The 27,616-nt window shown below is 36.1% G+C and overlaps 1 protein-coding gene across 1 annotated transcript in view; it reads right to left on the bottom strand.

Annotated features, from left to right (window-relative positions):
* STAT4 (signal transducer and activator of transcription 4) overlaps positions 1-27,616 on the bottom strand; it is a 104,749-nt gene that overhangs the window by 34,294 nt on the left and 42,839 nt on the right. The window contains exons 4-8 of the mRNA XM_005676278.3: positions 9,918-10,016; positions 7,298-7,390; positions 6,308-6,386; positions 3,543-3,628; positions 1,671-1,822 (exon numbers count right to left, since the gene is read on the bottom strand). Of these exons, the coding sequence (XP_005676335.1) occupies positions 1,671-1,822; positions 3,543-3,628; positions 6,308-6,386; positions 7,298-7,390; positions 9,918-10,016 (509 nt within the window). The remainder of the gene's footprint in view (positions 1-1,670; positions 1,823-3,542; positions 3,629-6,307; positions 6,387-7,297; positions 7,391-9,917; positions 10,017-27,616) is intronic.

The following is a 27,616-nucleotide window of genomic DNA, read 5'->3' as shown; positions in this document are numbered from 1 at the left end:
TATTTTCCTAACACAGGGTTTTCTCTAAAATGCTGATAGATGTTAACTGTTTTCAATGTTTTAAAAATTTTACCTTCAGTTTTATACAAATCATTTAGAAAATTTTGTGAATGTCTGGGTTCAAATTCCTTTGTTTTTAAAGTATTTTTATGTATTTGGCTTCACTGAGTCTTAGTTGTGGCACGCAGGGTCTTTAGTTGCAGTATGTGGGAACTAGTTCCCTAACCAGGGATCAAACCCAGGCTCCCTGCATTGGGAGCACAGAGTCTTAGCCACCGGACCACTAGGAAAGTCCCCCCAAATTCCTTTTATTATCTTTTTTAGAAGTCTATTAAACACATATATTTTTAAAAGATGGTACTCACTGAAGGACAAAGAGAGCAAATTTAAAACTTTAAAAATATATTTTATGAAAAAAATGTATATTTTATGAAGAATCTTATGTGTAAGAATAGTGACGGAAAAAATAATGTGACCTCCCTCCATATATATTTATACAAGTCCTAAATATTAACCAAAAGATTGTCAATGGATCTTTCTGAAGAAAATTATCTGCTTAGAGTTTTACACCTTGGATCTCACTTAAGAAATGGAGGTGGCAGCTTGGGCTGGAAGTCTGGGAAAGGGGGAGATTGAAAGGCACACAGAAAGGGCCTCCAACTAAGAGGAGGCAGACGTCTCATCACACTTACCTAAGTCCATGTGCCCTGACAGCAGCTCTTTCTAGTTAAACTTTATTCCCCACAACATGGTAGAAAGAACTGTCAACCCCTTACTGAATTTGGTATAAACACCATTTCTGCTATGCTCTCTATTCCTCCCTTTATTGTTTATCTTGTGTTCACAACAACAGTGAGGTTAGTGAATCAAAATATTTCCCCAAGGAAATCAACAAATTTTAAAAGGAGCCCAGTTACTTTTCTTGAGAAGTAGTCCCGGAAGTGCAGAGCTTTTAGTGCAAATGTGCCCAGTTATATGTGTTTTCATTGCATTGGATTGTACCCCTAGAAAGCAATTTTCGATTCAATCAAAAATTTTCCTTCTTTTTCATCATATTTTCTAATTGCTCCTTCACTCAGAGAATTTCCTTTTGCACTGATGAAGGGGAAAACCCTATAAACCTTTGTTTAGTACAAAGGATAATATCTGTACATGATTGTACACATGTGTACACAGGCAGGGGATGCCATGTTGTATTAGCCACTTGAGATTTGTCATTTAACTACAAAAACAAATCATTTTGTTAAAAACACAAAAGCAATGCTTCGTTTTATGTGGACATCTTAAGATGCACATTTTAAAAATGAGATACAGTGTTTGAAGCCAGTGCTTCTCATACTCTTCAAGAAAGTGTATCTATTGATGATTTGAAAAAAATTCATTTGAGTCTTTTAAGACTGCATGTTGACATATTATATATGAGAAAAGGAGCAATTCTTATGCATTCTATAGATTTCTATAGATGCTTTATTATTCTCCCCCAAGGAATGGGAATTCAGAACACTTAGACAATTACATCTATTTGTATTCAAGAGTTCCAGCTGCTCATAAACCATCAACAAGCTGAATGAACTGACGCTAAGGTCTAAGCCTGCCCTCTCCAGCTCAGCGACACTGAAACTGTGTACTTCCTGTGGTTTTCACTAGAAACTAAAGTCAGTGCGTTTTACCAGTTTTGAAGCTGGTCGAGCCCATTGTGGAGTGGACCTCCAATGCAGGCGATTTGCTGTCGCCTCTTCCAGTCTTGCAGCTCCTCCACCAGCATGCTGTTCATTAACAAGTCCGTCTCATTCACTATTTGTGTCATCTTACTCAGGGCTTCCTAAAAACAAAAGTGACTACTGAGAAGATTCTTATGACATGCAACCGAAGTCACTCACAATTCAACCTAGAATACAGTCTGCCTAACCTGGGAGATAAAACTTTGGGTTAAAATTTTGACCAAATATTTTACCAAATACTACCTTCTATTTGCCATAGGACTGCCTTTTCAAATAATTTAATTATGGCAATTCAATAACATCATGAAGAAAAAAGCATGATCACAATTAACATTCTCATAATATCTCACAATAGCCTCATGTCATTAATATAAATATGTTGAATTTGTAACTCCTGTGACAATATTGAATCCTGTAGTCATAGAAGCCATTTATCTGCTTCCTAAAAAGCCACTTATAAATTGAATTTACATTCTTATAAATATCTTAATGCATTAATTCTTAAATGTACTGACTAAAATTTGAGCCTCTCTGTGTTAGTTTTTGGGCTTCTCAGATGGCCCTAGTAAAGAATCTGCCTGCCAGTGCAGGAGACTTAAGAGAAGCAGGTTTGATCCCTGAGTTGGGAAGATCGCTGGAGGAGGGTATGGCAACCCATTCCAGTAGTCTTGCCTGGAGAATCCCATGGACAGAGGAGCCTGGCCCAGCTATAGTTCATGGGGTCACAAAGAGTCAGACACCACTCAAGCATTATAGCACACACAAATGTCAGTATTTATCATCACTTTATCTGGGTTTGGGGAAGCATAGTGGGAGAGGATAATTTTCAAAGGCTTAGGGATTAGAAGATGTGAATTTCTACCCTGGCTTGGCCACAGGCTATGTAAATTTGAACAAATCATTTTACTTTGCTTTCTCATCTATACATTCAGGTTAATGGACTGAATTATTTCTGAGGTTCCCCTTCTCCTTAAAATTTTATTTAAAGTAGAATAAGATAGCATGCATAAAATGTATAGCATAGATTCATTATGTATAAAAGTATTAAGCTTATCTTAGGTTAAATATTTACATATTTAAAACCTGACATATGGTTGTTTAAGTTTATAATTGATTCAGGGTGAAAATTATTTTACATTTATTTGTGCTTACACAAATTCCTGCGCAAAAAAGTGAAGCCAAACTTTTAGAAATAAACTATCGATTTCAGTAACTGGTTAATTTCAGTTGTGTCTCTTTTCAAAGAGAGGTAGAATTGAAATTGAGATATTTCCCCTCTTTTAAAATATTTTATTGAGCCAGAAAAATATCCTTCCTCTCCTTGGGAAGAGATGAGATTGAATATGTTCAGGATTCAGTGGACTATTCTGAAATCTACAAAATTATTTAGTACGTCATTTCTCATAATAGAAACTGGGACACATTTCTGCAATAAAATTTTAGTAGTCATCAAGTAATATCTTAATTATACATGTACAGTAGAACACATCTCAGCATATTAAGTACAGCAACTAAAACAGTCATGTCTGAAATAATGGCAAATAAAAACTGGGTAAAATGTTCTTGAAATTAATGGTAGCTATAGTACAGGTACCACATAAGCAGAATAAATAGACTCTAGAGACAGTCTGCTTTGTAAACTTAGGTAGAGAAGCATGGCAAACAGTATGATACTCTTCCTAGAAACATTGCATAAGTGGAACTGATAAAATCATTCAGCCTAAACAGAACTGATAAAATCAAAGAGCTTCTTTTCAGTAAGACTAGATATACAAAAAGGAGAAAAATAGACAAAAGGCCAAATTAGAGTTCTTCACTAGCCTTTCTTTTGAAGTCCAGGCTGTTCAGCATTTCCTGCAGAGTTAAAACTTCCTGATTCATTAGGGCACTGTTCTTGTCACCCTGATCTGTGAAGAAGAGATCAGATTTAGAGTCCTCTCCAAGGAAAAGGTCTTTGACGTGAAAGCCAAGCTGGCTGTAACCTGCCATCCTAAGATCCAGGATGTAAGAGCAGAAATGGGGCCATTAATGATGAGCTTGGAAGTAAATCCTTGACTGCTCATATTGCCAGGAAGGATTACATCCAAGCACGCCAGAGATGAACTCTCTATCTTACAAACCTTGAGAGAACACCATTCTTCACGATATTCCTTTTAGGGGCTGGTAGAGAGGAGATACAAACGTTTTTCTAATGGACTCTTTATTAGATCATCTCAACATTGACAATGACTTTGGCTGGTTGGCATGTGTAAGAAAGGAAGAGGCCTTTCTTTGTGACCATGATTAAATCATATTGACCCCTCCTGATGTCTTGACTCAATCTCCTGCAAGGGTTGTACTTTTATACACAGTCTCATGAACTAATAATGACTAAATCCTTTGCTTTCTCTTTTTCTTTGCAAAACAAGCTAGACTCACAATGAAACCAGAAGAAGTGGGAGTTGCAAATTAAGAAAAATCTCTGGCTGAAAAAACCCCAAATGATTTATCCTCTTAAATGGAAAAAGTACAATAAACATCATATTATTTGAACTTAAAAATGTATTGGTATACAGTAAGTGACTATTTATACCAACTGTTCATTATCTAGATGAAGGCCTAACTGTTCATATATCTAAATGAAGGTCTGGAACACTGATAGAGCTTCAGTAATTGTGAAAAAAAGGCTCCTGAACAACATTGTAGCAAATTGCTCTACAAAATAGCACTGGTCTCAAAGAAGTATTTCTGGCTGTATTAATTCACAAATTCACTAACTCCTAGATCCCATGTATAGCAAACTCTTGCTTAGACAGCATTTTATCAACTCAAAACTTAATTAGCTAATACTTTTCATTCTTCACCAGCAAGGATATAACTTGTTTCCCATGTATCTTTCATTTCACTTAAAATATTTCCTTTCACTTATAACCAACAAAATAAATACTTGGTGATTTAAGTGATAAAATAATCATTTTTATTCTTCATACTGCTTATGAAGTACTGAAAGATATTAAAGTAACTAATTGTAACATAAGTTCAAAAATAATGTTATTGTTATAATTTATTTTATCATATTCTAGTTCATAAAATTGGTAGTTCACATATGAAATTTAGAGTGACGCTGCTTTCAATGAAATGTAATAGTTGATTAAATGTGCAGTTGTTCTAAACCTTTTTAAGATCATGAACCCCTTTGATAATATAATCTGATGAAACCTGTGTTGTGTGAATTTCTCCAAAGGAAAAACAAGTTGTACATACAAACAATTATTCATGTACAAAACTGTACACACAAACAATTGTGCATACAAATTCATGAACATACTTATAATAATCAACATTTCATGGGAGTCAAGACATCCTGAAGGTGCCAGGAGAACATGTCACATCTCACCTATGCCAGGAAAAAATAATATCCTCTCTTTGAAATATTAGATAGGAAGTTAATAAGCATTTGATCACAATCATCCATATTATTTCCTTCCAGATAAATTTTAAGCTAGCATTTCAATAGTTATGGATGATTTTGTAAATCATCTATAAAAAGAATTTATATCTAATGTGTTTTTAAAAATTATTTTAAAATAATTTTAGAATTACAAGAAGTTACAAAAAAATAGTATAAAGTTCCCATATAGACTTCACACAGCTTCCTCTAATGTCTTACATAACCATAGTACAATGGTCAAAGCCAGTAGATTAACACTGGTACAATCCTATTAACTAATCTAGACCTGATTAAAATTTCTCTAATTGTTCCACTAATTGCAGTGCACTTTAAATGACCAATCTATTATTACTTGAAAATCTTAGATCTTTGTAAATATTCTCATTCTTTCCTTATATTTCTTTAAAAATACCTAGTTGCAACATTGCAGGCAGATGCTTTAACCTCTGCACCACCAGGGAAGCCCCAAACAACTTCAATATTTAACCACTAAGAAATAGTGAAATAAATTGCAGTGTTCTTACATTTTGATATTTATATAATTATTGAAATTATATATGTGGAGATTCTTTTAATCTGAGGAAATATGTAAAATATAAGTTTAGCTTAAAATACTATTCAAAAACTACGTGCAAGTTGATTTCATTTTTTGTAAATAAATCTCTATGGATGTATTTTGAACATGTAGAAAAGGCTGGAAGAAAATATGCTAGCATTTTGATGGTTTTTGCATGATTTTTAAATTTGTAATTTTTTTCTACTTTCCCAATTTCCTACAGTGAATAACATTTCTACTTTTAATTTTAAAAAATTATAGTAAAAAACTCACCTAGAGATAATATTAGTAATTTCCTGATCATAATAGACAATTATTAATCCTTTTCTTAATTATGATAATGATATTTTGATTCTACAAGAAAATGTTCTCAGTTTTGGAGAACCATTCTGAAATAGGGGTTATTTCTCATGAGCTTTATAATTTGAATAGTTGGTAAAAAATATATATTTATATGAAGAGAAAAGGAGGAAGTAAATTAAATTCTCTTCTCCTGCATTCTCTCTTCAAAAAAAAAGGGACTAACTTATCAATTCTTTCAGGAAAGAAGAAACCCTAGTCATGTCCCTTTGTGGAATTGTAGACAAAACAAAAACTTACCCATTGTCTGAATTGTTTTATACCTGTAATCAAATTCATCTTGTAGATCTTCTAAATATTTGGTGTCTTGTTCTGTCATCTTTTTACAAAAGAAAACATACTCTGTTGTTGCAATTAATCATGCCAATGAAATAATACCATCCATCATCAGTATTTCAAAATACACTGTTTAGTGCTTCCAATCTCCAGTAATATCCCAGACTAATTATATATTATAGAACCACAATTTCTAAAGAGCTAATTCCTATGAGAACTGAATATCTTTGGAAGAACCAGACTGAAGTTGCTCTTCCATTTTCTCTTCCTGAGTGTTTGTAAATTTCAGCATCTTGTCTCTCATTTCTCAGTAAATTCCAAATGATGCTACTAACATATTTTTTATAATATGGATACTTTATCTACTTAGCTCCATATAGCTCTGTATTAATGTACCAACTATCTTTTTGCTTAAAGTCTCCTTTATCAAAAGACATATATGACAATACAGTCTAAATTTTTTCCTCTGAACCTCTTAGAAAATATTTATGCCTCCTCTGTGTCTCCTGTTCATTTCTGTCTTAGAGATTTTTGGTTTTACTCTTCTCCAAATCTAGCGATGTTTTCTGCTCAGACATAAAGATGTCAGAATCTAAGCTAAAGGCTTTTCATATAGTATTAAATCTCATGTAGTCCTCCCAACCAGCCTGTTAGAGTGGTTATTCTTACTTCCACAGATGAAGAAGCAGAGGAGATGTAAAGTAACTTACTTGCCTGAAGCCACATGGCTTCTCATTGATGGAGACTGGTGTGACTCCAATTTTCAGTAAATTGAAGTTCAATGCTTTCCCCAAAGAAATCTTTTCTAATATGAACATAGTGTATGAGAGATATTTATCTTATAACCAAGTACCCCATGACTTCTGTACACAGTAACTTTGGGCACACAAGAGAAAGGTGCCTAGAATGGGGACCACTGCTCGCCTTTTCTACCATCTATAAGAGATCACTCACCTGTACACTATTTTTAATGGCAGCCACTTTGTGCTCCACATTCCTCTGTCTTTCTGAAACTGAAGAACTTTGTAAGGATTTCTCCAGAGGTCCCTGGAAAAACATTTTGAAATTTCAACATATTAAAAAAATTTTTTTGATATGGACCATTTTTAAAGTCTTTATTGAACTTGTTACAATATTGCTTCTTCTTCTTCTTTTTAATGTTTTGGCTTATAGGTTGCAAGGCATATGAGATCTTAGCTCCCTGACCAGGGATCAGACCTGTACCCCCTTGCACTGGAAGGCAAAGACTTAACCACTGGACTGCCAGTGAAGTCCCTGAAACTTCAACATATTGATGAAACAGGCTTATGATGAATGTAGTATATGTAATATACTTTGAACTGAGGTCTGGATCAGTATGATATGAAATATTCTACAGCCATTAGAAACCATGCTGTAGAAAAATATTTAATGACGTACGTGTATGTGTGCTCAGTTGCTTCAGTCTTGTCTGACTCTTTTCGACTCTTATGGACTGCAGCCCACCAGGCTCCTTTGTCCATGGGATTTCCCAGGCAAGAATACTGGAGTGGGTTGCCATTTCCTCCTCCAGAGGATCTTCCCAACCCCAGGATCCAATCCATTTCTCTTGCATCTCTTGCAGTGGCAGGTAGGTTCTTTACCACTAGCGCCACCTGGGGAGCCCTTAAGGACATATGAGTAGTGTTAAAGTATGAAATAGAGCAAATTATAAGACACTATATGTTTGTGATCTTTGTTGCTTGCGTATGTATGTATTTACTTATAAATATCTAGATGTATGTATAGACATGTAAACTCAAGCACATCTGATTGGAAGAACACATACACCAAAATATAATCATTTGTTATCTTTGAACAGTGAAATTACAGACGATTTTAGGTTAAAATTTTTTTTCCTGTTTTTCTACATCAGACCCATGTGACTTTTGAGATTCTATAAGATGTGAAACTACATTATATTGTACTTGAATTCAGAATTAGGGATGTTGAATCTGCCAGGATGAAATTTATTTTTATTTTGGAACAAAGAGAGTTTGCTAAAGAATATGTAAAAATGTTAGCCTGGTTAAGTATTAATGGAAAGACTAACCAGCTACTCCAAGCCATGTTTCTTGGTCACTCTAATAACCTATCTGTGTTTGTTCTTGAGATACAACATTTACATAGATGGCTAGAGTTGAGAGAATGTCCATAGACACTTCACCTTATACTTGGATAGGGAGGTATGGTTAGAAAGGGTGATGACTAAGTAGAAAATGAGTCCCAGAACCTCAAGTGGAACCCAGGTTCTTAACTTTCAATCAAATGTTCTTTCAACTATATCACATTCTTCAGATGATTTGTGAAATTGCCTCTCTCTCATTTTGGCTCCCATTATTTCTGTGTGTGTGTGTGTGTGTGTGTGTGTGTGTGTGTGTGTGTATGTATCTCCATATATTGTCTATTGCTTTGACGTTTATAAACCAGTGCTTCTTTTGTGGTAGTATGTAGTACTAGAAGATTGAGGAATGATTTTGAAGAGCATTTATTCAAATAAATGTTTCTAACTTGGCTGATATCTGATATGTGAAGAGAACAACAACAATAATACACACTCACACACATATATATAATGACTAGAGATAAGAGGGCTACAAAAAAGGACAACTGAGAATATATGAAAATATCATATATTAGTAATAGAATCTTAATTTTCATCCAGATTTTCACTGAATCAAACTATGTTTTCTTTAGAAACTTACTAACTTTAGATTCTAAAATTAAAGATGATACATTCTTATTCACATCTAAAAAATAAGAGCAAGTTGTTAAAACTTCATACTTCTCTAGAAACAACCATAAACTGACAGCAAGCAAATCTGAGAATTTTTAATAGTTGAAAAAAAGATAGTTTTGTTGGATCTTTAAAAATAAATACAATAGTGTGAATCACTAAATTATTCAGCATGACATTTGGAAAGCTGATTATCTACATGCTCTTTCCTTTTTAGATGGAGTATTCCCAAGGCCTTCGTTAACTCCTCTACTTATCTTTGTCGGGGACTCTGAATTCATTCAGCATAGTGGGATAAAATGTACTCTAAAATATGGCAGGGCAGAGCACACTGAAACAGACAAGAAGTATTTATGGAGTTTCTGTAAGACAAAATTCCTGCTGATGGACTAGTTTGGACCTGTGGTGTAGGAAACTGGGAAATACTGAAGGGTTTCGAGCAAGATTGTCCCTGAGGATAAACATGCTGAAAGAAACAGAGCCTAAATGGTACTTAGGAATTTAGCCAGGAAGTGGTTACTTTGTTCCTCAGCTGATATTGTAAGACCACAGATCAGAGTGTGAGCAGTGGAAACAGAAAAGAACGTATAGATAAGATTCTAGAAACAAATTCTGGAAAGACTTGGTAACTATCTCAGTAAGAAGGCAGAGAAAAGAAAGCAACTATTCAAAGATGATCCCAAGAACCTTGATTCCAATTGGCTGAACAGATGATGGCACCATTAATGTAGACAGAAGAAGATGGTTGGAAAGATTAGAATTTCTGTTTTAGAAAAATTAAGTTCTTGGTGAAAAGATTGCAACTCGAGAAAATATTACCTGAACAGGCATGTTGGCAGCAGCCAATATTCTCCTCTCTTCCCTTAAACAATTTGAAATAACCACAGCTACATGCATTGGGTTTCCATGAAATTTTCCCTGAAAAAAATTGAACAAAAACAACATAAAATCTTAAATATATACATCACTATTTGAAGATTAAAATAACCTCCCAATAAATATGTGAAATTGTTTGGGATTTGTTTCAACTATCTATTCTATTATAGCCACAGAAACTTATATTGTGAGTGTAGACATCTATGTAACATATTGTTCTGTCTCCAGAAGTTATTCTTAAATATTAAAAATACTTCTTGAGCACCTTTGTAGGAAAGGCTCTGAACACACATTCAGAAGGATTGGTTTACCTGGGGCTTAGGATAAGTTCTACAAAAGTTACTTCTTTGTAAATTATTATTAGGAACCATGGTGGTCCCAGCTGTTCATTTGTTAACTCTGTTCTTCATGACTTGTTTAACACATTGTTTTTGGTCCCTGTTTGATGGTCTTTGTATCAACTAGCTCATAATTATGTCAGTATGCTAGAGCAACCCTCCAGGTGGCTCAGATGGTGAAGTGTCTGCCTGCAATGCAGGAGACTTAGGTTCGGTCCCTGGGTCAGGAAGATCCCTTGAAGGAGGAAATGGCAACCCACTCCAGTACTCTTGCCTGGAAAATTCCACGGACAGAGGAGCCTGGTAGGCTACAGTCCATGGGGTTGCAAAGAGTCGGACACTAGTGAGTGACTTCACTTTCACTTTCATTTTTATGACATCTAAGCATATACATGTTTTATTACCAATGCTAATGTAAACTGAAAGCCTGTGGGCCTAATTCAGCCGTAAGGCATGATGTGTAAGTTGAAATATTGTAATTCCTTCAGGGGAGCTTGTACTACCCCAAATTGCCATAATATCCATCACTGAATGACCCAGGCACTCATTTCCTTTACCTGCTAGGCTCCTGTAGATGTCTGTGTTTTCTTGGTTTACAGGACTAATTTGAACAGCATCATTTTGTCAATAGTGTTAAACTTTGTTACTAGACCTCTCCATGGTAGTATTAACAGGAAGCACAATAAATGTAAACAAATGCATTTATTTTTTTATTTAGTTTCCTTCTCCCTCCTCTCTGAAGGAGGTGCTAATTATCCACAAAATGGCCAAAAGATCAACAGTAGAAAAGATAAAATAGCAAACCACAAAGTGGAAAATTAATAATCAAAAGTAGATTATACAGACTAGTAAATCAAAGGGTATTTCTGGGAAAGAAATGAGGTTATTGTTTGTAAACATTTTTATGGCCTTGACCATTGCTACAATTTTATTAGATGATGCTTTCTAATTAGCATTTCTATTGGTAAAGTTAGGGTAAACACCAAGTATCTGGTTTCATATTCTATTGCTTTCAAAACATTTTCCCCCTTTAAAATCAGAAAACTCCAAAAGAAAAAAACAAAAATGAATTGACAAAAACTCTTAAGAAGTTAAAATTATCCTGTTCATTAAGCTGGGATACTAAAAATTCTGATTTCTGCATGCTAACAATTTCAGATTCTCCTTAGTTTGAATTTATTCCTGTTAAAATTTTCCTATCTTGATTTTTCCCCGTATACCTTCTATTGAACTCTCCAAGAAAAGCTTTGTTTTCTCATTTTGCTCTTATTTTCAAAATATTCCACTCAAAATAATAAAGGGTTTCTCCCAGGACTAGTTTGGAGGCTCTGTTATTTATGTTAAGTTGAAAGATTTTTCTATCCAAGATCAGGAGTTCCTCTAAGATCCTAAGAATCACCACTATTTGTTTTTCTCAGTGTTGTAGAAGTTCTCCATTGTTGATCATTCAGATACTATCTTTCAACATTTCTCAGCTTCTTTGTCTACATTTCTTCCTTTTTCTTTCCTCTTGAACTTCTTTTACCTTCCCTTTCACATTTCAGTTCCCCCCCCCCCCCGCCCCGTGAGGTTACATTATTCATTTTTTTTCCTGCTTTGTTAAGAGCAAAGAATCACAGTTTTTACCCAGGCTATCTTTTCACTTTCCATTTGTATTTTCCCAAACCTTTATCTCACTTAAATATATGAGATGAAAACATCTTATGGAAAATTGATCACTATAGATTCAAAACAAAATTAGCACTTTTTAAAACGATCAGGTAAATTTAAAAATTTTGTTTTTTATTGAAGTATTGTTGATTTACAATGCGGTGTTGGTTTCAGGTGTATAGCAAAGTGATTCAGCTGTGTGTGTATTAAAAGATGTAGTTATGTTTACTTTTCAGTAGTTACTGTGTATATGGGCCATGGATTCTCCTCTTACCAGAAAGCAACAACAAAAAACAGAAATAAAAAAACAGAAAACCCACCCCTAAGTGTATGTTGGTGGAAGGAAGGAAGGAAGGGAAATTACCCTTTTTCTAGCGTGTGTGTGTGTTTCTCTGTGTGCGTGCTGTGTGCTTAGTTGCTCAGTTGTGTCCAACTGTTCACAATCCCCATGGACTGTAACTCACCAGGCACCTCTGTCCATGGGGATTCTCCAAGGCAAGAATACTGAAATGGGTTACCATACCCTCCTCTGGGGATTGAACCCAGGCCTCCCACAATGCAGGTGATTCTTTAGCGTCCAAGCCACCAAGTTGGAGAGATGAAGGGAAATTACCCTTTTTCTAGTGTGTGTCTGTTTCTCTTATGTGTAGGTATTACAAATACTTTCTATCTCTGGCTGTCTTTTCACTATCTCTTAGTGTCAATAAAGATAAGTTTTTAATTTTAGTGAGGTCAAATTTATTAATTCTTTTGTTTATAGTTAATTTTTTATGACTTAATCTTTCCCTAATCTATAGCCATGGAGACTTTTCCCTATATATATATATATATATATATATATATAGTAAGCCTTTAGAGTTTTTCCCTAATTGTAATTCACTTGGGGCTTATTAATATGAGTGGTCCCTTTCACTTTTTTATATACAAATATTAGTTGCAATGATATTTATTGAATATTTTAGTTTTTCACCACCACTGCTGGGTGAACTGTCATAGCCAAGTGCCCATATATGGATGGATTGGCTTCTGACTCCATTCCACCTTATGGTTCTATCTGCTTTATCAACAGACCATCTTAATTACTAGAGTTGTATAACAAGTTTTTTGATGTCAAGTATAGCAGGCTTTCTCTGCATTTTCACATAAATTTTAGAATCACTTCATCAAGCTACAAGCACACATACACACAACCCTGTTGAGAATCTGAATGGCACTAAATCTTTAGATACTTGGTATCTTTATAATTGTGTTCTAATCTATTTATTTAGGTCTTCTTTAATGCCTATTATTATATCTTTCCACAGAGATCTTACACCTTTTTTTTAAGCTTATTTCTATGTAGTTGGTATTTTTTATAATGGATAGTATCTTTCTTTCTTAAGTGTTCTCACTAGTATGTAGAAATACATTTTACTTTTATATATTGACTGAATCCAGCAGTTTCACTAAATTCCAATAATTCTAATAATGTACTTATAATATCTCTTACCAAGTATAAAAATTTATCTGTAAATTCTTTTGGATTTTTCTGCAAATACGAATCAAATCTTGTATGACTATTGATAACATCTCTCCTTTTTCCTTCATCTAATTTCCATAGAATTTCACCTTCACATTATGACTTGTTTATAAATGCATTGGTTAATTTCCAAACATAGGGATTTTCTATTATCCTTTTAACTAATTGTTATAGATTTTTTTAAAGTCTGATCAGAACAGATTTTTGAATGACTTCAGTCACAAAATTCACTGAGAATTGTTTTGTTCAAATTTCTGTATCCTTGCTGATTTTTCTCTCCCTCATTAATTTTATCAAATATTGAAAACAGCATGTTAAAATCTAGTTTGTGAATTTTTCTTCTTGTGGTTCTTTCATACACATTCATACTTGTTATATATTACTAGTCAAATCTTTCATTACTATGAACTGATCTTTATCTTTAAGAATGCTTTTTGCCTTGAAACAACAATAGTATAGGCCTAGAAGTGGGATTGCTGGATCATATGACAACTCTATTTTTAGTTTTTGAAGGAAACTCCACACTATCCATAGTGTTCTCCATAATGATTGCATCAATTTACATTCCCACCAACAGTGTAGGAGGGTCCCCCAAATAGATCCTTAAAAGGATTAAGAGTGTGAGTTTGGATTAGGCAAAGCAGTGTAAATGATAATAATTAAACATGTAATTTAATTTTTCTTCAGTGGTATCATGCTGTAAATTAAGGGCATTCTGTTCAAAGGCAGCAGGAAGTTTCTGATAAATGTATATTGTACATCTTAACAATAGTCCTGTGCAATGCATGATTCATTTCCTCCAGCCTGCTATTGTGCTGATATTTTATTCATCTATTGTGAGGCATTTGGTGATTTCTCTTACCACCTGTCTCTTACCTCTCTTGCTCTGTCTATGATAGGCAATCATTTTGCATGAGTCTCAAAAATAAAATATAATACAACTTCTAATAGTGGGCATCTTCTTCCCTTTCTTATATCTTGTAAAGTACTTTATCGCTGCTTTCTAAGAAAACATGGAATTTAGGACCATCCACCTAGTGACAATTAACTTGCTTAACAAATATCAAATTTATGCTTTGGTGATTTGTTCCTGTCCCATCCTGCATGTGAGCAAACTCCAGGAGATGGTGAAGGACAAAGAAGCCTGGCATGCTGCAGTCCACGGGGTCGCAAAGAGTCGGACACCACTGAGCAATTGAACAACATTCTGCATACATGAAAACTATTTGTTTCAATCCTAAATCACAGTATTATATTAATGACACTTAAACAGCAATTAAATTCATTGTCTGTATTAACAGTGCACACAGTTCAACCAAAGTGACATGAAGAGCTATGACTTAATTTTACCTCACAGGAAATGGCCATAACATTGTGACTGCTACCTGACAGTAGTAACTAGAGATGCTGTTGATCATAAGATGCATTTTGATTTCAGAGACGTTAAAACGCCAGAAAAAGTGTTTTAGAATCAACGTGCTCAGTTGCTCAGTCGTGTCCGACTCTGTGACTCTGTGGGCTATAGCCCGCCAGGCTCTTCTGTCCATGGGATTTTCCCAGCAAAAATACTGGAGTGGGTTGCCATTTCCTCCTCCATTAGAATCAACAAATGTGCGATTTTATTATTCTTGCTGCTTTTGGCTAAATTCCTTGGCTTTCCTGCAAATTTTTCTTCTAGTGCCTTCCATTTAATCTCTAAATTTGGCTTGTCATTAAACAATGACTAGTTTCTCTGCTCTCTTTTTCCCAGATAGTCCAAAGAATGCCAGAGTCAGGGGTAAAGGAAGTGATAAGGCTGCTCAAAACGATCTCCTTCATTCGGGTGGCATGAAATCTGAGATTTCATCGCTAGACTTTCAGTCTTCCCAAGGATCCCCTTTAAAATGCAAAGACATAACGGAGAGTTAACACTGCATTTACGTAATTCCCTCTGCACTGTGAAGGATTTATCAGACGTGCTCTCTGACTTCAGTGACCTGGCACCTGCAGGCTGAGTGTAATGGATTCCAGGGCAAATGAAAGGGGAAGTTTCAGGACAGCCTTGAAAGAAGGAGGCACAGTAACTAAAGGGGATGGAGGATTCTGAATAAATGTGAAACCAACAACTGTCTGAGCCTGGGTTGATCTAGAAGCTAACCCTGAGACAAAGATGCCAGTGCAAGAAGTATAACTGAAAGTTCACCCCCCAAAACAGTTACGGGAGTGGGTCAGTGAGATGAAGAAGAGAAGGCATCCAGTAAAGGGTGCGCCACCCAGCCATTGGCTCAGATGGGCTGGGAGCCCCCAGGATAGGATAGAACATGTGCCTTAGAGTTATTTGGGCTTCCCAGGTGGTACCAGTGGTAAAGAACCTGCTTGCCAATGCAGGAGACAAATGTAAGAGACGTGGGTTCGATCCCCAGGTCAGAGAGATTCCCCTGGAGAAGGAAATGGCAACCCACTCCAGTGTTCTTTTCTGGAGAATCCCATGCACAAAGGAGCCCGAAGGGCTATGGTCCATAGGGTCTCAAAGAGTCGATCATGACTGAACTGACTTAGCACAGCACAGATTTATCTATGCCAGGGAACTGGAGTATTTTTATATCAGCTTTTGTCATTACTAGCCCTAAAGCAAAAACCCACAGACGCTGGCACTTTGAAGTCCACTCAACTGAACTAAAGCCATAAGGTCCAAGGGGCTATGGGTAGGGCAGCCCCTATCTCTGCTCTACCAGCTTTCCTCCTAACCTCAATTTCAGAAATTTTCGATTTCTTACTTTTTTAAACTACCTGCAACCACACTACAGTCAAATGTTGATATTTCTTTTTTATGGTATCTCTGAGATATGAAGCAGTTATTTCCAACTACTGGGTAAAATGTTTTCATTCATGTTTTTATTGGCAATCTGCAATCTACTGCACACTTCTGGCTGCCAGCTCACGCTATCCCCTTTTATCATCCTGAATACTACTGTTAAATCATGTTTATCCTTGCTCCTTACCAGCAGCAAACACACGGGCCATGACAACACACTCTCAGCTTCAGCTTCTTATTATTTCCTTCTCTTTGTTCTAAGCACATGATTTTTTTTAAAGGCTTTTCCTAAGATTTCCTCACTAGAATTATAAGGATATGTCTAAGGTGAAAAAAAAAAAAAAAACTAAATTGAAGAAGACCTAATCCAGTTGTCTTAAGGCTGATTTAGACTGGCCAGTCTAATAGATTTAAAAAGCAATTATCTTTCATGATAATTAGAACAATAATGAAGTACCACTCCACATCTGTTAGGTTGACACTGACCACACCAAATGCTGGTGAGGATACGGTGCCACAGAACTGTCAAATGTGGAAGACACTTTGGCAGTTTCTTACAAAGCTAAAAACACCTTTATCATACAACCCAGCAATCACGCTCCTAAGAATTTACCCAAATGCATTAAAAGCTTATGTTCACACAAAAATCAGCAAATGTTTATAGAAACATTATTCATAATTATCAAACCTTGGAAGCAACTAAGATGTCCTTGAAAGGGTGAGTGGACCTCTGTGAGGGCTTCCCTGGGGGCTCAGATGTTAAAGAACCTGTCTACAATGCAGAAGACTCAAGTTCGATCCATGGGTTGGGAAGATCTCCTGGAGAAGGAAATGGCAACCCACTCCAGTATTCTTGCCTAGAAAAATTGAGTGCTAAAAATAGGAGCCTGACAGGCTACAATCCATGGGGTCGCAAGAGTCAGAAACGACTTAGTGACTAAACCACCACCGTATTTCTATGATGGAATATTATTCGGTGATAAAAAGAAATGAGCTTTCAAGCTACACAAAGACATGGAGGAAACGAAAACATATTACTACCTGAATACTGTAAGGCAAAACTGTGGAGACAGTAAAAAGATCAGTGGGTGCCAGAGGTTTGCAGGGTTGGGTAGAAGGATGAATAGACGGGCAGCACAGGAGATTTTCAGGGCAGTGAAACTCATCTGTATGACACGGTAATGGTGGATAGATGGTGTAAGGCATATGTTAAAACTCAAAGACCCACGTAACACAAAGAACAAAGGGTAACGCAAGCTATGAACTTTATCTAATAGTAATGTATTATTCTTTCATCAGTTACATCCAATATACTACACTAATAATGCAAGATGTTAACAACAACGGAAACTCTCTGGTGGGGGCAGGGGGAAAGGCTAAGGTAGTATTTGGGAACTCTGTACTTTCCACTTGATTTTTCTGTAAACCTAAGACAGTTCTAAAAAAGTTAAAAAGTCTATTTTAAAAAACCATCATTCAGAAGTCACAGTTTTCACATATCCTTATGCTTTTCCTTTGACCAAGAAGGAGAAAATTCAAATGACAATAGTTGCCTGCCTCTGTAGTTTAGCTGGCTTTACATTCTCTTGAGAGAAGTGGGAGAAAATAATAGCAAATGAAGCAACTGACAAACAACTAATCTCAAAAATATACAAGCAATTTATGCAGCTCAACTCCAGAAAAATAAACGACCCAATGAAAAAATGGGCCAAAGAACTAAATAGACATTTCTCCAAAGAAGACATACAGATGGCTAACAAACACATGAAAAGCTGCTCAACATCACTCATTATCAGAGAAATGCAAATCAAGACCACAGTGAGGTACCATTTCACAGCAGTCAGAATGGCTGTGATCCAAAAGTCCACAAGCAATAAATGCTGGAGAGGGTGTGGAGAAAAGGGAACCCTCTTACACTGTTGGTGGGAATGCAAACTAGTACAGCCACTATGGAGAACAGCATGGAGATTCCTTAAAAAATTGCAAATAGAACTGCCTTATGACCCAGCAATCCCACTGCTGAGCATACACACCGAGGAAACCAGAATTGAAAGAGACACATGTACCCCAATGTTCATTGCACCACTGTTTATAATAGCCAGGACATGGAAACAACCTAGATGTCCATCAGCAGATGAATGGATAAGAAAGCTGTGGTACATATACACAATGGAGTATTACTCAGCCATTAAAAAGAATACATTTGAGTCAGTTCTAATGAGATGGATGAAACTGGAGCCGATTATACAGAGTGAAGTAAGCCAGAAAGAAAAACACCAATACAGTATACTAACACATATATATGGAATTTAGAAAGATGGTAAGGATAACCCTGTATGCGAGACAGCAAAAGAGACATAGATGTATAGAACAGACTTTTAGACTCTGAGGGAGAGGGAGAGGGTGGGATGATTTGGGAGAATGGCATTCTAACATGTATACTATCATGTAAGAAACGAATCGCCAGTCTATGTTCAATACAGGATACAGGATGCTTGGGGCTGGTGCACGGGGATGATCCACAGAGATGATATGGGGTGGGAGGTGGGAGGGGGGTTCAGGATTGGGAACTCATGTACACCCGTGGCAGATTCATGTCAATGTATGGCAAAACCAATACAGTATTGTAAAGTAAAATAAAGCAAAAATAAAAATTTTTTTAATGTTTAAAAAAAAGAATAAATAAATAAATAAACTCTCTTGAGAGTCCCTTGGATTGCAAGGAGATCAAACCAGTCAATTGTAAAGGAAATCAGTCCTGAATATTCACTGGAAGGACTGATACTGAAGCTGAAACTCCAATGCTTTGGCCACCTCATGCGAAGAACTGACTCACTGGAAAAGACCCTGATGCTGGGAAAGATTGAAGGCAGGAGAAGGGGACAACAGAGGATGAGATGGTTGGATGGTATCACTGACTCGATGGACATGAGTTTGAGCAAGCTCTAGGATGGACAGGGTAGCCTGGCATGCCGCAGTCCAGGGGATTGCAAAGAGTCGGACACAACTGAGCAACTGAACGGAACTGAAATTTTCTCATCATCACAAAGATTTTCTTAATAAAAAAGAAGTGAGGTATAGATTCTCCATGGATACAAATTATTAATGCCCCATTTCTATTTATGCTAATAATAATACATACATCTTAAATGAACTTAAAATTAGCTGTAGATGTAAATAGTTTGTCTTGGTTTACTTTTTATTTTTGTGTTGGTTTATTTTTTAAACTAAAGAAAATACTTCTTAAAGGCATAATCCTTAAATTCTGAGTCTATTTCTGGCACCATGTTCTGTGTCTGTGAAGGCTTAGCTTATCCTAGACAACTGCTCCATGAAGCGGTGGGAGAATTCTCTATATAAAGTCAGGGGAACCTGAGTTTGTGGTTGGCACTAGCTGTGTGACCTTAGGCAAGGGGCTTCTTAACCTTCACTACTCTAATTGCTCCTTGAAAGTGAAAGTAAAGTCACTCAGTTGTGTCCAACTCTTTGAGACCCCATGGACTGTAGCCTACCAGGCTCCTCCATCCATGGAATTTTCCAGGCAAGAGTACAAGAGTGGGTTGCAAGGAGATCTCTAGGGGATCTTCCTGACCCAGGGATTGAACCTGGGTCTCCCGCATAGCAGGCAGACACTTTACCATTTGCTCCTTAGTCAGCTAAGATAACAATACTGGTATCAGAATCATTGTGAGGGGCATGCCAGACAATTGAGAAAGAGCTTTGTAACTTGTGGATGCTCAGTTGCTTCAGACTCCTTGCGACCCCTCGGACTATGGCCTTCCAGGTTCCTCTATCCATGGGATTCCAAGCAAGAATACTGGAGTACGTTGCCATGTACCTCCTCCAGGATCTTCCCAACCCACGGATCAAACCCACTTTTCTTGTCTCCTGCATTGGCAAGCAGGTTCTTTACCAGTAGTTCCACCTGGGAAGCTTGTAAAGCATGTAACTTACAAAGTGCTCTAAAAATAAGAGAGTTATTTTTGCTGTCTCATGGGGGTGTTGCTGCTGCTGCTGCTGCTGCTAAGTCACTTTAGTTGTGTCCGACTCTGTGCGACCCCAGAGACGGCAGCCCACCAGGTTCCCCTGTCCTGGGATTCTCCAGGCAAGAACACTGGAGTGGGTTGCCATTTCCTTCTCCAATGCATGAAAGTGAAAAGTGAAAGTGAAGTCTCTCAGTCGTGTCCGACTCCTAGCGACCCCATGGACTGCAGCCTACCAGGCTCCTCCATCCATGGGATTTGCCAGGCAAGAGTACTGGAGTGGGGTGTTAGAAGAGTTTAAAGATCATAAACGGTAAATCAATGAAAAGAAGATAAAAATCTTCCTATTAGTTTCACAAAAAGGAAGAAAACTGACTAAAAAGCCAATAAAGACCAATTTGTTTTCTGGGAAATATACTATACTTACATGAATATAAAAGAAACTCCAAAAAAAGATAGACTATGTATGGGGGACTTTCAAAACATTAAAGAGCAGGGACTTTCCCAGCATTCTTTAGGATTAACTTGCACATGTGCACAAATACATAGCTGCTTTAAATTTTAAAAACCAATGCATACAAGCTACCAATAAGAAATAATAATACAGTGCTCCCACCTGAGCATAATTCATAGAATCTTTGGAAGATAATAATCAATACTACATTTTCTAAGCAAATAGAAAGGCCTGAAAAGGAACATGATAAACTCTCATTAATGATCACCCTTGGGGAAATGAAATTGGGGGGGCTGGATACTTTCATTTTATCTCGATTCTTTGGTATTGTTGGAATTTTAAAGATACTTAAGTGTGTGTTACTTTTATGATTAAAACAAAACAAGTAGTGATAAATCACTCATATATACTCCATACCAGATCTTTCTCTTGGCTTGATTTATGCAGAGGTTTTTGTATGATGAATGTTGGTTTTGAAAATGTGTCATTCAGGTGAAAAGAGAAAAAAGGAGAGTCAGAGTCTAGTGAGATCATTATAGTGACTAAATTTCAATGCTCTTGGGGAACTCACAGTCTTGTAATTAAGAGATAAATGAATTGCTTAATTCAAAGTGACAGGAACAGAACAAGGTAGATGCTAACAAACTCTACTTATCATTTATATGTTTGAACATAACAATACTAGAACCTGCCGTTTATTGAATACCTATTATATGTAGGGTGTATTATAAAAGGTGACAATAGTCTGCAAAGCTACCTTTTAGGAAGCCCAGAGGTCACGTCATTTGTGAACGGCACTGAACTCTAAAGTTAAGGCGAAGGAGTGCTTCAAAAGACAGGTGTATCTCATTCTATAAACCATCACCTTTCCAAATCACTACTTTTTTGAAATGCATTTCTTATTTAACTGGACCCCTCAGTCACAGCTGCATTCAATTTTACCCTCCCTGAAAATTATCTTTATACTATTTCCCATGATAAATCTGTTCAAGGATTAACCATTCTTTATGGAACCTCAAGATAGTTGCAGTGGTTAAACCAACCAACAGAAAATTACTATGTGTTTGATTGTAAAATTATTGAATCACATTTCCTGAAATGACTTCAGTCTTAATAACCTCTGGTTATTGTACTTGCTATTCATACAGGCAATCTGCCATGGACCCTGAGTGCTCCTGTGTGATCTTGCTGGTGTGCCAAGAATACAAAGCCTTGACCACTCATCACTCGTCTCATTTTGGGGGGGAGTGTATTTGCAGCAGGCAGCCTTAAGTTATGTGGTAATGTCTCCGTCTAGAGCAGGCTGGCCTCCCCCAGCTGTAAAAGCAGTGAATTCCTCAAGTTCAATGTTCCTCTCCTGTGACACAACCCACTGAATGTGTTGACAATCATGGTGAGTGCCCTGTAGTACCTGTGTTACTGTTGTAGGACCCAGAGGACAAAGGAAACTAATGCAAATGAGCCTGAAGCTCTGATTACTACTTTTGCCATGAATAATAAAATCTTTATTATCCGGAAGTCTCAAGTCTTTAACTGGCACAGGAAACAATAAGCTCATTTGTTAAAGAAAAGGGTAAAATTCCAGATCCCCCATGCTTCTCAATACCTATTTGTATTATAAACTTGTAACATTTCCATTATTAGTTTCTATGTCTTATTCCCAATCTATACTGGCATCTTCCAAAAGGTGGAATTGGCTTTCTTCAAGACAAATCTTGTAGTAGCAGTCACCTTACAGGAACCTTGTAAATGCTTGCTGAATGATCAAATGAGAAGATGAGTAAATTACAGTAATTCCCTCCTAACTGAGAAAAAATAGAAAAAGCATATTATTCGATCTCAGTGTTAGCAAAGAGATTGTCTTTAAATTCTTCTGGAGTTTTTATTAATCACCTAATCCTATCAGCCAGGAATATATAATACTAGAGTCTTGAGATTAGTTTGAAGAGGATAGCAAGGTATGAAATACTCCTGGAGATGGTGACTTTGCTTCAGAAAGCCCTGGTGGGATCTTCATCCTGGTTGACCACTATCACTGGTAGTGAGGCTGCCTTGGGGAGACTTGAATAGCAGGGATGATGCTCTGAGAGTCTCCTGCTCTGTGTATGGTAAGACATATCCTTTACTTAGTAAAAGAACTGATGTCCTTTGCTTACGTCTAGTAGAATCCTTTAGTCACCCTTTCACCTTTGCTCTCATGATAGCAAGAATACATCATCCTTATAATCAAAGAATATTTAGATGAGACTATAAAGACAAGAAAATGAAATACTAAATGTTAATACTGATAAAGAAGGTATACACACATCTCTCTTGTTGATATGTCTTTATCTAGAAAAAATAAGAAACTAATAAAAAATTCTAGAATGATAAACAAGATGACACGTTTTTCTACACTGGTAATAACCATCTCAAACTAAAAATGGAAATAATATTGCATTCAAAATAGTAAGAAAATATTTTTAAAACTTTGGAATAAATGTAAAAAGAAAGGCACATGTTTTACATCAATTAAACTAGGGTCATACTGAAGACTGTAAAGATCTGAAAAGGTATAAATTAAAAACAACATAAAATAAACATAACAGAATTTTAGGATGTGGGACTTTATCTTAAAAATATTAATTATCCCAAAATGAATACACATTTTTAATGCAATTGCAGTTAGTCTTCCAAGTGTTGATTTTGGAGAGTTTGGATTGAAAGAAAGAGGTAATACAATTCATATGAAAGAAATGTTTCACAACGGTTAAGAAAATTATAAAAGCTACTTAATTTTTCAGTGCTCAAAATATATCAGGGAATTTTCTAAGTGTTCTATGTTTTATTTCACTTCATCTTCACAACAATTGTTTGTGATCAGTGCTATCACCCTGGTTTTACAGATAGGCACCATGAGAGAGAGAGATGAAGTAGCTTGAAGCCAAGGTTCAATCTGACCCCAGAGTGTGTGTTTTCAACCAATTAACCACCAAGTCATTGTCACCAAGTTGGGGGGAGAAGGACTTGCCATACAGGATGCTGAACTATACTACAAAATGTAGTATATTTATAAGGTATAAATATACTATGTAAAATACTTTATAATCATTAATTTTGACATATATCTAGACTAGCAGAGCATAGCAAGAGAGTGGTAGAGAATTATAATATAAAAAATGAACATACAAAAAGCATTACAATTCAGTGGGGAAAAAGATTATTTAAAAGTCTTGCTGGTATAATTGTCTATTAATCCAGAAGAAAAGTTGGATCTTTATATAAAGAATTCTAAGTAGATTAAAGATAATTTTTTTAAAGTAGAATAAGTCAGGAAAACATGTATAATTTAAGAATTGGGAGACTTTTAACCAAGGCTAGACCCCCTGAAACTATACAAAAATATGAATTTTTCACTACATTTAAAGATTTTTTTGGTACGGAAAAAAGATGTCATAAAGCCAAAAGACATATAGTAGATTGAGGTAATTATTAGTAACTGTTATTTAACATGAAAAGTATTCTTAGTGTTTTTAATATATAATCATTTGAAACTGATAAAGGATAGCCCAATAGAAGAAAGTGAACGGAAAATTGACAAAGAGCACATCTAAGTAACAAATAAATATGAAAAAGGATGACCAGCTTCACATGTAGTCAGAGAAAAGCAAGCAAAGTAAAGAGAGATATTATTTCCTGACAATCAGGTACGCAAGATGAAAAGAAATTCCTACTATTAATGAAGATATGGGAAAGAGGGTCTTCATAGACTTTGCTGATGGAAATGTGAACTTTACAACCTATTTAGAAAGCAATCTTGACAATGTCTATTAAAATTCAACTATACCTTTGGACTAGAAGGTCCATTTCTAGGAATCTATCCCATAAAAATAAAGGCATTAGCCCATAGGGACACACGCACCAGGTTGTTTGTTACAACACTATGGTAGAGAAAAGCTGGAGGGAGAAGGGGATGACAGAGGATGAGATGGCTGCATGGAATCACTGATTTGATGGACGTGAGTCTGAGTGAACTCCGGGAGTTGGCGATGGACAGGGAGACCTGGCGTGCTGCGATTCATGGGGTCGCCAAGAGTCGGACACGACTGAGCAACCGAACTGAACTGAAAGTGCCTGCTCCACTCATGGGAATGGCTCGATGAAGTACAGCACATCCACTTCATGGACCATTTGCTACCATTAAGATCTAGAGATTTCTGTGATGTAAAGTTTAGAAAGTAGAGAAGTGATTAACACAGCTTCATTTTTTTTTCATGACAAGATCCTGTCTTCTCATTTACAAAATTTCAGAGAACATATAATGTTCATGGGGATAAATTACATATGTTCTTATTTTATTTAGAAATGAGATATAGGTATGGAATAGTGCCCATTGATGTTAACACTGATGTCTTTGCGGGGTGATGGTGTGGATGAGGGTGAGGAAAAAGAGAAATCTGTAATAAAAAAGCAGCGTATATTATATCTAATTTATGATAGACTATATGTGAATGTGCAGTAAAAACATGAAAAGATAATGACCAAAATGATAGTGGTAGTAATTTTATTTTGGTGGAATTTTAGGGAATTTTTAGTTTCTTCTTAGATTTTTCATTATTGTCTGAATTTTCACAAAGACATGTTATTTAAGCAATTAGGGAAAAATTAGAAAGCTATTTCCATGATATCAAAAAAGTCCATTAGTAAAAGACTTTTAAATTAATTTACATATAGTGTGAAAATTAGTAAATTAGACCTCTTACATCTAGAAGTGGAAAACCATTCCAATCGGAAGAAATAAAACCATTCTCTGAAGACTGCTGACACTTATGAAGCAACCCTCAAAGTGACCATTAAACATTTTCCATTGAACAAAAATCCGGAATCTATTTGAATTGTAGCGGAGGCATTAATACTGTTCAGCTACTGAGAGAAATGGAAACTGAAGGGCTGCTAATAGCTCATGAATAATGGAAAGTGATGCCCAAGTAACTTATTACTCAACTGTGACCATAAGGATAGGTCTCAGAGCCAGTTCTAAAACTGGGAATCCTAATGTTGGTTTACAGATACCCAGAGAGACACTTCAAAGTGGTCTTGAGGCTTAAAATGCAAGTCACAATAACATGTTTATATTTAAAGGGTCACTTTCTTTCAAGGCCACATTAGTAAAGATACTAACCCGGTGGAACTTGTTCTTCAAGGCCTTTTAAACTGACTGGCTCTGACTTCCGGGACTATTTGTACCATCAGCATCCATCAAAATGTATTCGTCTCATTCCTTACACTCCTTGCTCATGCACTGCTAATAATCAATGTAGTTGCCTCTTTTTCCTATCATCTTGGATGAAAACTCCTATTAAGCTGTACAGGTTTATATAGTTTACTACCTGAGGGCGTGAATCACTTGAGGTGCTGAAGCCAGGCCATTGTGGAGACATGGTTTACACAGAAGGCACTGGAAAGTCCTCAGCATTTGAGGTCAGAATCAGGGTTTTACCCAGCCCCACCGTTAACTGTGACATTAAAAAAAAGCCACTTTACATTTCTGAACTTTGATTTTTCTCCCCTTTAAAATCTGTACCCTGCCCTCTTAAGTTGTGAGAATCAAGTGGGATGTTCAGAATATCCGAGTCAATCATTAAACAAAGGTCAATTATGTTTTGCTCAGATTGCAGAGGCAAAAATATCCTTTGAAGAGGAATTTTTAAGTGCAAAAATACTAATACTAATAAAAGACACCCGTAATCACAAGATCTGGAGATAACTGATATTAACATTTAATGTGCCATTTAGTTTATATTTTCCATGTGCAGACATTTAAGAAAACAAAATTTAGACACACTTTATATATTATTATATATCTGCTTTTCCATTTAATTGATAATTAAATTACAATGTCATTAAAACATCTACAATATCATTTTTAATAGCTGATGAATGGCTGCTTTAGCCCTAATCTATTGAATAAACTCTCCACTGTTGACATGTAGATTATTTATAATTTGTCACCATTAAAATGCTGTGATATGTTGATTAAACGAACATTGCTAAATTACAGTATTTTGATCTTGTTCATTTATGGTTTTCCTACTTGATATGTCAGAAACTAAGAGAAGTTTATTAAAGTGTTTCACTTTGATGTCTCTTATTTCTTCTTGTATTTATAATTTTTACTTTATATTTTGATTCAATACTATTTGGTGCATACCAATCTGTGAATGTTACATTTCTATTTGAAATTGTCTCTGATAAAATATTTGTCCCGATTATTGCTTTTAAACTGGGATTTGACATTGTCTAACCACCTCAGAACCACCAAGAGGATTAAATGTTATACATTCGGAGTACTAAACCAGTGTCAGCTCATTTCTATTTTATCGGGATCAACCTGGTGGCTCAGAGGGTAAAGTAGCTGCCTACAATGCAGGAGACCTGGGTTTGATCCCTGGAGAAGGAAATGACAACCCACTCTCTTGTCTGGAAAATCCCATGGACTGAAAAGTCTGATAGGCTACAGTCCATGGGGTTGCAAAGAGTCGGACACGACTGAGCAACTTCACTTTCACTTTCATTTCTATTTTATTATTTTTATTATAACAATCTATAGTGACCATACTCTCTTTTAGTCCGCATTATTTTTACCCAACTTTTTCCTCCTTATACCTCATTTTGGGCTTTCCCAGGTGACTCAGTGGTAAAGCATCTACAATGCAGGAGATACAGGAGACCCAGGGTTGATCTCTGGGTTAGTAAGAGCCCCTGAAAGAAGGAACGGTAACCCACTCCAGGATTCTTGCCTGGAAAATTCTATGGACAGAGGAGCCTGGCAGGCTACAGTCCATGGGGTGGCAAAGAGTTGGACATGACTTGGTGACTGAGCACATACATATACCTTTTTAGGGGTTGTTGGTAAACAGCATGT

This window comes from Capra hircus, chromosome 2, assembly GCF_001704415.2.
Source record: "Capra hircus breed San Clemente chromosome 2, ASM170441v1, whole genome shotgun sequence".
NCBI classification, from domain to species: Eukaryota; Metazoa; Chordata; class Mammalia; order Artiodactyla; family Bovidae; genus Capra; species Capra hircus.
The sequence above is the reverse complement of the archived record's forward strand: the minus strand, read 5'-3'. Positions and strand labels throughout refer to the sequence as shown.